The sequence below is a fragment of the Palaemon carinicauda genome, chromosome 29 (assembly GCF_036898095.1).
Source record: "Palaemon carinicauda isolate YSFRI2023 chromosome 29, ASM3689809v2, whole genome shotgun sequence".
Taxonomy (NCBI): Eukaryota; Metazoa; Arthropoda; class Malacostraca; order Decapoda; family Palaemonidae; genus Palaemon; species Palaemon carinicauda.
The window spans coordinates 65,429,096-65,441,664 of NC_090753.1; the positions used below are offsets into that span (position 1 = coordinate 65,429,096).

General features: G+C 48.8%; 1 protein-coding gene and 1 pseudogene across 1 annotated transcript in view; both read right to left on the reverse strand.

Annotated features, from left to right (window-relative positions):
* The window catches only part of LOC137622624 (chromobox protein homolog 5-like), a 41,182-nt gene extending 29,080 nt beyond the window's left edge, over window positions 1-12,102 (reverse strand). Inside the window, exon 1 of the mRNA XM_068353230.1 lies at window positions 11,698-12,102. Coding sequence (XP_068209331.1) covers window positions 11,698-11,907 — 210 coding nt within the window. The 5' untranslated portion in view covers window positions 11,908-12,102. The remainder of the gene's footprint in view (window positions 1-11,697) is intronic.
* LOC137622887 (5S ribosomal RNA) lies at window positions 5,729-5,847 on the reverse strand (annotated as a pseudogene).
* Window positions 12,103-12,569: the final 467 nt, after the last annotated feature.

Consider the following 12,569-nt stretch of genomic DNA (forward strand, 5'->3'; position numbering starts at 1 on the left):
TTATCGGGAGCCGAAGGAACGACCGAAGGACCAAGGGAGAGGCCGCGGCCCATGACGTGAAACCGTGGTGGCCTGGTACTACGCCGGTGACATTGTCGTACACTACACACACAGCACAAACACTGAAAGGGAAACTTACTATACAGTATTTCTATACACAAATATATACATAAACATAAAGAATGTTTATATATAAATATATATATACATATATATATATATATATATATATATATATATATATATATATATATATATATATATATATATATATATATATATATATATATATATATATATATATATATATATATATATATTAAGTATAAGAAAAAGTAAGTAAAAGACAAAAAAACATTATTGGCTGCCAAAGTGAGGGTGGGAGCAGACACGTCTGCCCATCACCCAAGCCAAAAGTAAAGTGAACTAGTTCACCGGTGTGTGAGGGGGGGAGGGGTAGCTAGCTACCCCTCCCCAACCACCTCGCTAACTAGCGAGGGGGTAGTAAACCCTCGTTAAAATTCTAATGGCTCGCCATTTCAGCTACGCCGAAACTAATACCCTATTTAAATAGCGTGGTTTGTATTTCGGTTACGGAACAAACCTGAGAGGTTTTTGGTGTTCCGAAGAACATGTAAAATCTGAAGTGTTATGAACATTAGGTAAAGTACTTGTCCGAGTATGGTGCGGTAAAATAACAGTTTTTTTATTTGTATGGCAAATTGTTATTGGTTTTAGAACAAGGTACAGTAGTTGAGGATTAGGGGTCGAAGCTGACGAAGGAACAAAACCACATGGGGGCTCCACTTGTTACGCAGGGCAGTGACAGCAAGATCAGAACGTGTATTATAATGTGCCATGGCAACATACCCCTTAGGTGGAGGAATACCATCAAGCGCTGAAATGGCGGCGGCGTGATCGGTGACGTCAGCACACGTAGGCACAGTGTACAGGTTTGGTAACCTGAGGACGCAACGGGTCTCTGGGATATTTAATTAACAAGAGTGGAATTAAAGAACGTAAAGTTGTTACCGTTGGCTTCCAGCAACTTTGCTTAGAAGCAGAGTCAAAGCCGTGATCGTGGACACTGCCGAAGCAGTCCGACCAACATCAACTTACGATGATGGGGAGTTCTGGGACAAGTCTGGCAGCTTATAAGAGGAGACAGTACTATGGTTATAACTGGACCACATTTTTCTTTTTAATCGTTCGGTCGTAGAAAACTGACATTAAGCGTAACCCATTTAAATGATCTAGGAAGTTCGTATCCGTGTATGAATAAGTGTGATTTTTCAGTCACGGAGCCTTTGTAGTTTATGGGGACAGGCCTCTGACCGGCCGAAAATCGAGTAAATAAAGTCCGAAATCGGCTCTTTTTCACGGGAATGGTCACGGAATGAAATAATATTAAATTAACTAGTTTTGAAAATGCTTGTCCCAACAATTTACATACTAGGAACACTCTGGTCATGGATGTTGGAAACGTGCGAGAAAAAAAGTCCGAAATCTGCTCTTTTTCGCGGGAATGATCACGGAATGAAATATTAAATTCACTAGTTTTGTAAATGCTTGTCCCAACAATCTCTATACTAGGACCACTCTGGTCATGGGTGTCGGAAACGTGCGAGAAAAATGTACAACTAACCCAAAATTCCTCTCCTAACCTGACCTACAAGCTGTGTCCTTACCTTCCTCATGAACTAACCGGGGGGGGGGGGGGGGGGGGGGGGGGGGGCTAACGCCCCCCCCGCGACCCCCCAAACACTGTCGCTACCTTACAAACCCCAACAACCCAACCTAACCGAACCTAGTAGTTCCCAGGTCACTACCCCTTGCCCCGGACCCCCTTCTTAAGTCTCTCTCCTACACATTGTCATAATAAAAGATACTCAGGCTTACCTTAATACAGTATTCGATGTCGCTAAAACCAAAATCCTCGGGTTCCTGGGCCTTCAACCTCTTCCGGGGTGGAGGATTAAGAGGAGGACTTGAATTTCCGCGACTAGCGGAAGATCGGGCATCGTTAGCGGAAGAACGGCTGCTGGATGGCCGAATGTTAGTAGCATTAGCGGGAGGACGGACTGTGGAGGGAGGAGATTCATGAATCGGCAAGAAGAGAGGACTAGCTTTGAGCGGGTAAACGCGCTTGATGAGCTGTAAAAATGCCCTGAACGGACATACGGACTTCTCTATATATCACTTCCTGATACAGTACTCCGCGAAATAGCTGTTGTACAACGATTTCTGGGCACCAAATCTTGGTAGCAAGCTCCTTTTGAGAACCCGCCATTGCGATTCTATAGTGTTCGTATGTACGGTCGGGTGATTAGGATCAATGAAGTTAACACTGTGGTTGACTGTAAAATGTTTAAAATCATGTTCTTTGACCTGGGCGTATCCTTTCCAGCAATCGAAAATGATAGTGTTCCCGGGAAGAACTTGCTCTTTGAGCGCCGAGATCAACGTTTGCGCGTTACGTTTCTTAACCACTCTGAAAAAGGTCTCACGTGTTTCTCGGTCAATGCCCCCAAAGACCCAGGTTCCTTCGACTGTTTGCCCGATGTTATACTTCCTCTTGCCGAACTTGCTCTCGTCCACTTCCACAATGTGCCCTGGTCCGCCAATTTTCTTATTGTCCAAAATCAACACTTGTTCACACACTTCTCGGCAAAAGTTGTACCAGTCAACACAGTCTTGAGGCCAACAATGAACCCAACATGTGAGGAGAATGACCTCACGTTCTTTGAGGTGTGAGCGCTCAAAGAATGATCCATGCTGCATTGTGAACTTTCGGCGATGCTGGCAGTGCCTACACCTCCAAAAAAACCTGTATTGCCCATTGTGCACATTGCGGCCATCACGCACGAGGGCAACATCACCAATATGACAAATTCGAAGATAATTTATATTTTTCCTAACCATACAAACCTTAGCTATTTACATTGGGTTTACCTTATAGCGCAGCTGAAATGGCGAGCCATTAGAATTTAACGAGGGTGTATTACCCCCGCGCTAGTTAGCGTGGGGGTAGGGGAGTGGTAGCTAGCTACCCCCCCCCCCCCCCCACACAGATGAATGCTCACTTTCACTTAGAGGTAGGACTTGTCTTGGGGGACAGGGCTGGCAGGAAAATATGTGTAAATAGCTAAGGTTTGTATGGTTAGGAAAAATACAAATTTTCTTCGAATTTGTCATTTGTTCCGTAACCGAAATACAAACCACGCTATTTACATTGGGTGACTTACCCCTTAGGTAGGGTGGAAAGTCCCCAGCCATACTGGCTTTGGCTTTACCCAGGGACTCAGAATCCGAGTGAGTCGCACTCGAGAAAAGGAGTCCCTGCACCTCCCAAGTTCCTTGCTCCGCAAGGAACCGTGTGGCCTACATAAGCTTGTGTGTGAAGGAAGAAGTGTGACCCGTCCTAGGCAGTTGACCTGGAGTTCCAGAAGGAACTCTGGGTTAGGACGTTCCCAATATCACCTCGTCAGGGTATGGGGGACGCGACAGTATTGACTCAATACTCGGAACACAAGGAAGCATGGTTTACCTGCAGAGGTTCGAGGTCAGCTATGCAGAGACCAGGATGCTGCTTCCCCGTAGAGGGGATGATGAAGAAAGAAATAAGGGCCAGACATACTTCTTTCGTTCATGCACACTAAAACCTGATAACAATGCCCTCAACCTTCTGCTACCTGTCCAAAAAGGAGCCTGAGGTTAGACCAGCTGTTGTGTAGCCCCACCACAGAGCGATAAAAACCGTATCGAGACTCCTGTGGGTCACACCCTGCAGGAAGCGGGCTGCGAAAGTCATTAGACGCTTCCAGACTCCAGCTTGTAGCACCTGCGTCACAGAGTAGTATTACTCGAAGGCAAGGGACGTTGCAATGTATCCAACATCGTGCTGTAGGGCGACGTGATGGGGGAGGGTCTGGAGACAGGTCGAGATGAATGTCCTCGAGTCCGGGCTGAAGAGGTATACTGGTGACTCTCCCCCGTGTCCTCCTTGTGCTCCCAAATCGGCTGCAACTGAGGACAAACTGCAGCCGTTCCCAAAGCTAACCTCTCGATTCCTTTACTGGCAAGAAAGAAAAGGTCTTGGGACATCAGATACAGAATGGAGACTCGAAATCTTGAAGGAATTGGACCGAAGGGCCGGGACCCCCAGATTCTGAGTCTAGCCAACAACTCGGGAGCGAACCTGAATGTTGCCTTCCCCTCTTCCTTAGAAAGGGCGGAGTCGTACGAGACCAAGAAGATTGCTTACACACTGGCCGTGGCCAGAGTGAGCAGGAGACCCAAGGCGGAATACAATCCGAGGCCTGTCGTAAAGGGTCTTGAGAAGATCTCTTAAGGGACTAAAAAGTCCGAGCCATGCTCCAAGTTGGAGGTCTTCCTCCAACTAGGGCAGGGACGATCGTAGCTTCGCATGAGCGAGGAAAGATCCGGCGGGCAGGAAAAAGTTATTCCTTTAAGACTGAAGGTCAGGGAAAGGCTGAGCGACAGGCTTCATTGCCGAGAGCGGAAAGGAGTTTCCTCCCGCCGAAAGGCAATAAGACCGTTATTGCTGGAGAAGAGGCCTCAAGGGAAGAGGTATATCTCCCACGGCACCAACCACCGAAGACTCTTCACTTTGCCTGGAAGACCCCGGCGGATGACTATCGCAGATGACGCGACCTCCGTATCGCGACTGTAGTGGGTTCTCTTCTTGAGGAGGAGGCGTAGTGTCTCCAGGCATGAAGTCGAAGCGACGCCCCGGTTCGGGAGAGATGTTGCAGTGTGGTTGTTTGAGTAGTCTGCGCCGTGGGAGAAGCTCTCCCGGGAGTTCCGTCAGGGGAAGCAGAGGGTCCAGAAACCGTTCTGCGCATAGTCCCAGTGGAGCTCTCCCATTGAAAGGTTGACAGACAACCTGGTCTTGTCGAGACCCATTGTCCACAGACAAAAAGGAGGGAAGACGCAGGCGTCGAAGTTGTCCCACCATCACCGGAATGCATCTTGCCAGAGTCTCGGGGTCTGAGACTGGGGGGAAGAACAGCGGAAGCTTGAGGTTCCAAGCTGTCGCGATCAGGTCCCCCAGACCAGGACTTGCTGGTTACTAAAGGTCAAAGACCCCCAGGTACACTCTCTCTACGAGGCTCTGCTCGGATAGTTGGAGAGAACATTCCTCTGCCTGGAATGAGAGAGCCGATGGTGGTATTGAGAGTATCTCAATCATCCCGGTATCTCTACTGCAAGATGTGAAGGTGTGAAAATGCGTCCCCTGCTGGTTAGAACACGCCAGAATCATGAAGTTGACGCGCACGGAGCGACTCGGCAGGTGCTGTAGGATCTGTAGAGGGGCCAGACTACGGCCCCTAAGCCTGCCTGAATGATGGTGAGGTATCCTTCAGGTCTTGACCATAGGCCTGGACCGAAACTGGCCCCCCCACCCTTCTTTTTGACGAGTCCGAGAACAGCATCAAGAATGTGGGGAAAGGACGAGAATATCCACTACCATCAAGAGGTTCCATAGGTCAACACCCATTGCAGGTCTAATAGTTCCGCTGGTCCCATAGGGGCCAGGAAGTCCGGTTAAACGTTGCCTGAAACCACCGGAACTTGGACCGCCCCACATGGAACTTATCCTGAGGCGACCGTTCGGACTATAGACGGGTCAATGAGGAAAGGAGAACAGGTACTGCGACTCTCCTCAGTCTTGCCACAGTCAACTGAAAGGAAGGCTTGGAGGATGTGGCAACAGAATCTGGCATCCCCAGGTGGTCACCCATCCAAGTACCGACCAGAACCGACATTGCTTAACCTCGCTGGACGGACGAGAAGCGGGGTTTCCAACGTGGTAAGGCCGTTGACTCAATATCATGGCCAGATACTACAGATGTTGAGGCAGAAGAAGAGAAGGCTCCAAGCAAAATACCATGAACCCACACTCATGGTAAGCATCCAGAAGCTTGTCCCGGCGTTGAAGAAGGTCGAACCCGAGTCTACCGGAGTTGACCAGTCCTCCAAAAAGCAAAGGAGGCGGAAGCCTGCACCTGAGTGGCCATGAGGAAAGCAGGGAGAGTTCTCTGGGGAAAAAAACCTGCTATGCCACGGCGGGATAGCCACACTGCATCATAAGCAGGAATACTTCCAGGAGCTCCCTGGAAGATGGATGGAATGGAAACTGAAACTACCCGTCCTTCCGATCCAGGGTTTAAGGAGTCCTGTCGCCTCGTTACCAGTCTGATCGATTCTGCTGTTCTACGCTGGCCGAAGTTTGTTTGACAAACTTGATCAGGGCTGAGAGGTCGACTACAGAACTCCCCTCTCAGAACCTTCCTTACAAGAAAGGATCGACTGAAGAGGCCGGGGGTGAAGCCGTTGATGATCCTATGGAGGACCTTCGCTTAAGGTATGGATCATTCTGCCCAACCAGGCAACTCTTGCCGACGATATGGCATAGAGGTTCAGAGACACTGAATTCGCTGACAGAGACGGCAGGCGCGATATCCTTGGCTACTCACAGAGATCGTGCGGGAATGGGCATCGGGAAGCTGTCATCCGGATGAGTAACCTTAAGCATCCTCCCAGCGAGAAACCTGCAATCCTAGAGTTCGTGAACTCTGCCGCTCCTTTTAGGACAATGGCCCCCCGGGGGAGCCTCCCGTGCCATCGGTTCCTGACAGGAGGAAACTGCAATTGGACACCTTGTCTCAGTTGTCGTAGCCGATAACTTAGGCCGACGTGGTTGAAAGAAAAAGGCGCTGGAGCCCTGCAGAGTCTGGAAGAAAGCGCCTTGGAGGAGTGAAAACGGAAGTCAATTTCCTCCGCACAGCCGCTGTCTAAGTCTCTGTCCTTGGGCACAAACAAACTCTTCTCAAGGATGGAAGGGTGTCTGAGGTTGTCGACCTCCACAGATGAGACACCCGAAGGAAGCCCTCAGTCAGCGCGTCCAGATGGTACAACATCGAGCTTGTCCGCAAGTTAGATACTTAACGACGAAAGGCCAAGGTGCCTGAGCCCGAGAAGAGGAAAGTACCCATGATCTTCCTGTAGCTTCCTTGAACCAAACCTTGGGCCGTAACCGAGGAGGGAAAGGACCTGGTAAGCCCGCAGAGGAAGGGGTAAGCAGTCACCCCTTGGCCGATGGAGAAATCTCGAACGGAAAGCCCCCCGCCAAAAATCCTTCCAGGGAATGACGGGGAAGAGCTAACCCAGGTTCTGGAAAGAGGAGTGTTGCTCAGACCTCCCTGAAGTTTCTTCCTATTCTTGCAAGTGCCATGCTCTGCGTTTACGGGATGAGGCCGTGTTCTGGAAATACGCTCCAGAAGAACTCGCCAGGCTGGCCATGCTGCGAAAACCCCAATGGGAATCGTGGTCGCAATCGCTCTGGAACTAGCGCGATGGTAATTCAAAGATTTGCGCGTGGGCGAACGTGGAAGCGCCCTTGCGCGGTCACACAGGAACGCAAACGAAGGTAAGCGAAGGAGCGCAGAAGGAGGGCGAGTGTAGTAGGAAGGGCGAGAGCTGGTGGTTGGTGAGCGATAACCCATAGACGAGCAATGGATACTGCAAGAATTAAGCCGACGTTCATGCGAAGAAACACTGTCGGTTCGCGCGACGGAACACCATAGGTTCGCGCGACGGAACACCGTCCGTCCGCGCGACGGAACACCGTCCGTCCGCGCGACGGAACACCGTAGGTTCGCGCAATGGAATACTGTTGGTTCACGCGCGGGCGAACATTGGAGAGTATGTGCACGAACGCGCATGAGCGTAGACGTGCAAGCACGTGGGCGTGTGGGCGCGCAGGCGTCTGATCGCGTGGGCATGCAGGCAAGCGCTTGCGCGGGCGCGCAGGCGAGCGGTCGCGAGGGTGGGCAGGTGAATGAGCGTGAGTCCGAGGCGGCGAACGCAAGCGTTAGCGCGATGGCGAGGAAACGCGCTGCCGCGTGGGCGAGAAAGACCGCTGGCGATGTGGATCCACAGGCGATCGGTGGTGAGCTGGTGAGCGCTGAGGCGCAGGTTGGCGATGGCGCGTTGTGGCATGTCGACGCGATGGCGAGTAGCATGCGCAGGCGGGCGATAGCGCGATGGCGAGCATCATGCGCAGGCGGGCAATCGCGCGATGTCGAGCAGCATGCGCAGGCGGGCGATCGCGAGCTAGTAGCTGGCGAACCATGTTCCTTCAGAAGCGTTGGAGAACGTTGGCGCGCCGGCTGTAACACACGCGGGCGATCCGGAGATCGCCGAGAGACAGGTGATCGCTGACATGTAGAACGCTGTTGAATAGGCGATACTAAAATCGCCTGTGCGCGCTGGCGAGCAGGTGAACGCTGGCGAGCAGGTGATCGCTGGGGAGCTGATGATCGCTGACGAGCTGATGATCGCTGACGAGCAGAAGGCAACGCGTGGAAGCCTGCGCATAGAAGAAGAATCCTTGACCCAGACCTGAACCGAAGTTCTAGATCGCGAGGGCGAACGTGGGCGCACAGGGCGCGTAACAGGAACCAACAGGAACAGCATGGATGATCATCATGAGAGCGCTGACGAACAGGAGAGCGCTGGCGAACAGGAGATCGCTAGCGATCAGGAAGCGCTGATGAGCAGGAGAGCGCCTGTGCGCTAACACTGAGCAGGAGCAGGAGAGAACACAGCAGAAGGGCGCGCAGGGGAACCCTGAAACGCAACCCTTTTCCCCGAAGGGAACGTTGTCCGTCGGGAGACAGATGTCCATCGGAAGACCGTTGCCTGTCCGCCGGGAGACTGATGTCCGTTGGAAGACCGTTGTCCGTCGGGAAGACTGTTGCCCGTCGGAAGACGAGATCAGACTGCTGTCCATCTGCACCAAGGCGGAAGATCAAGAAGAAGGTGTTGTAGGCTGCAAACGGAGATTCAAAATGGCGCCTCTTAGCACCCAGATAGGGAGATGAGAGGCCCTTACGACGAGGCGGACGGTGGGCCTTACGGCGAAGGAGGCCAACAGCAACAGCAGCAGAAGAATCCTCCGAAGAGGAGTCTCTATGAGTGTACTCTCTCGCGAACGAAAGAGAAACACTTCGTAGAAGAGACTGGTCAGCCAGTGACCTAAAAGGAGCAATCCTCCGAAGAGGGGCTCCTGCAGTTGCCCAGCCCCTTGAGCGTAACTGCAGGTGTGACCGCTCAGCACCAAGAGCAGAGTCGCACGAAAAAAAAGGCAAGAGAAGAACTCCCCAAAAGGGGAAAAACTCAAGCCTGGACAGGAAAAACTTCCCTCGGAAGGAAAGTTACCCGCCCAAGGAGGCAAGCCACCTGAGAGTTCTAAAATGAACTGGAGAGCTGTCCGTCGTCACGGGAGTACTTCCAGTAGAAGGAGACACGCCCCTGACGAAAATACAAGGGGGGAGGCAGCAATAGCCGAATCCCCAGGACTCAACCAGACAGCTCACACCGTTGCCATATTACAGAAATGAACTAGATCGGTAACTGTAAAAAAATAAAACAAAAATCATTAGTACACATTCATTCCCCCGGGAAGGCTCCGAAGAGGAATCCCGAGGGAAAGGAAACAAGAATTACACAACAGGCACGTGCCCTCACAACCACTTACACTCACGGAAGGAGAGCTGTAACCAAAACAGAATTATAACAATTATAATTATGAAACTATGTAATTATGTAATTCAAAAATGAATGAACACTACAGAAAGAACGAAAACCCCGAAAGGAATCGTTCTACAAGCTGAAAAATTAACAACTACAATTAGATTCATAAACTAATTGAGACAAACGTACGGCGTAGCAACCCCCCCACACGGAAAGGAAGCTACAAGGGCGTAGTAACACGTAGTAAAAGGGTGAACGACCTCAAGAGAGAGAGAGAGAGAGAGAGAGAAAGACCGAAGTCAAACTCGATCGCCACCAATAAAATTACGCAGTGGTGGCCTAACTGCCGAGGACTCCACGTAGATATCGTACACTACACACACAACTCTGAAAAGGAAACTTACTGATTCCTATACAGTACTCAAATATATATACAAACATGAAAACATGTTTACATATATATTGAGTAAAAGAAAAGTAAGCAATTAAGTAAAGACAAAACAAACAATGGCTGCCAAGAGAGGACCAAGACAGAGACGTCTGTCACAGTCCGAGCCAAAAGTGAAAGTGAGCATTCATCTGTGTGTGAGGGGGGGGGGGGGAGGGGTAGCTAGCTACCACTCCCCTACCCCCCCCCCACCCGCTAACTAGCGCGGGGGTAATACACCCTCGTTAAATTCTAATGGCTCGCCATTTCAGCTGCGCTAAAAGGTAAACCCAATGTAAATAGCGTGGTTTGTATTTCGGTTACGGAACAATTGACACTTTTCACATGGACCCCTAAAATTCCCTAAGAGGCCTTCTCGAAATAAATAATGAAAGAATTCGGGGGTAACTCGAGTAAAATCACGTAGGTGTATATACCTTAGAGTCTTAATCAAATCAATTTTATCAATATGAGTGATAAACTCAACAACATCACTCAAAAGAGAAACTGTACGAAACACGTCTATCCATCACAGTGGTTAGAGTTGGAAAAGGTCGACTCCAGGTCAATCTGGGGTCATGTGGGGGGGGATTAAAAATTTGAAATCACGCGGCCAACGAAAGGGTTAGTTCGGTTGCTTTGTTTGACACTGGCTTTATCTACCAAAATATCTTAACTAGAGGTTGGCTAACCTAACCTTTGGTTGTATATAACACAAATAGTATTCAGCATAATTTCAGGACGTGTCCCAACGAAATAACAATCTTAACAAGAGGTTAAAATGAAGATTGTTGGAATTAACGAAAACATAAGAGCAAACATCGATAACTGTTCATGCTAGCGCCACCAGCTGATAGGCGAACCGAGCGCCACCAAACGGGTGTTATTATAGTCGGGCAGGAAACAATGCTTGCGGGAAATTTTACGATCGAGTAAGTTGGCCGTGGCTTCAGCGGACGACGCATTGTAACGACCTTTCCCTAACCTAATATTTCATGATAATTATCCTAGCAGTATCAAATGTCACTATAAATGACGTGTCCCTAAAAACTACAAACTTAACGAAGGCGTAAATATGTAGATTGACGGGACAGTATTAAATTGTAAAACCAAACGTTCGTTAGACTGGGATGACACGGGCTCTATCTATCGGGAAAGTTGGAAACTAAGCAGGAGCTACCCGTGACTTACGTTCGGATGTTAAAATAACATCATATTATGGTATGTTGGATCATTGTAAAGAACATCTTCCCCATAATGAAAAACAATTTGGCTAGCAATAAGAAAGATATCACCCTGTCCCCAAAAACTACAGACACCCCGCAAGTTCTAATGTCCTAACTAATATTGCATTAGGTACTGATACACAATTGCCTACGTACAGTAATGACATTTCCAATTGATGTCATGAGCTACATAATCATTATTACTACAATTACGAGACAAAATACAACCTTAGTTGGAAAACCAAGATGCTATAAGCCCAAGGGCTCCAATAGGGAAAATAGCCCAGTGAGGTAAGGAAAAAAGGAAATAAGGTAATAAATAAATGCTTAGAGCCCAGAATTGAGTGGACATTTAACATTAGCTTATTGAGCTTACCTATAACCCTATGCCACCCTTCATAAACGCCTACAGTACACCCTACACACAACTTGAGTACACAGCTCCTTAACCTAACACCCAAAAAGAAAGGTCACGCAACCTACCTCGTAATTACCATCCTCGTCCACGGCCTCGGGCTTCTCATCTTCGGCCTGCGTAGCCGGGGGAGGCGTGTCAACACCCCCTTCGTCATCTGTCGTTTCGTCGCCTTCGGTACCGACATCGTCGTCCTTATTTACCACCTTCGGAGGTGGTGGAGGGGCAGGAGGAGCCGCTTCTCCGTTCTCCCTTGTGGAGGAGCGCTTATTTACCATACTGTCAAACCTCGAAACGTCAGCGACACACAGAATCTAGGGGCATCTACAACATGGGGTGGGTGTGCCTCCGTCAGGAATTCTCCTGAAGTGTTTATACGCGAGTAACGCGAGTTTTAGTAGTATCCTCCGGGAGGTAAACACAACCAGCGTCGGTTAGTAGCGTCCCTATTGGGTCTGACAGCGTTGCCAACTTCGATTAGCTATAATGCAAGTCACATGCGCTATATCAGGGATATTTTTCTGTATTTCCTTTTTTTTTTTTTTTTGGTCTTTATTGTGTTTATATGATCATTTATTTCTTTAAAATTATCTCCTCTTATAAGATTCCAGATGATTTTCATAGTATAAAGACAGAGTTTTCTTTCCTCACTGGGCTATTTTCATCTGTTGGAGCCCTTGGGCTTATAGCATCCTGCTTTTCCAACTAGAGTTGTAGCTTAGCTTTTAATAATAATAATAATAATAATAATAATAATAATAATAATAATAATAATAAAAGTCTCCTGTAGGATACCTAAACTTGTAAACTGCTAGTGATAAAAATTCTTAACTATGTTTAGTTATTCATAAATTACTTAACAAACCTTAATAGTATTTTTTTTCTGCATGTACATCAAATATCTATATGTTATGATGAGGAGGCAAGGAAAAGGTGGGCG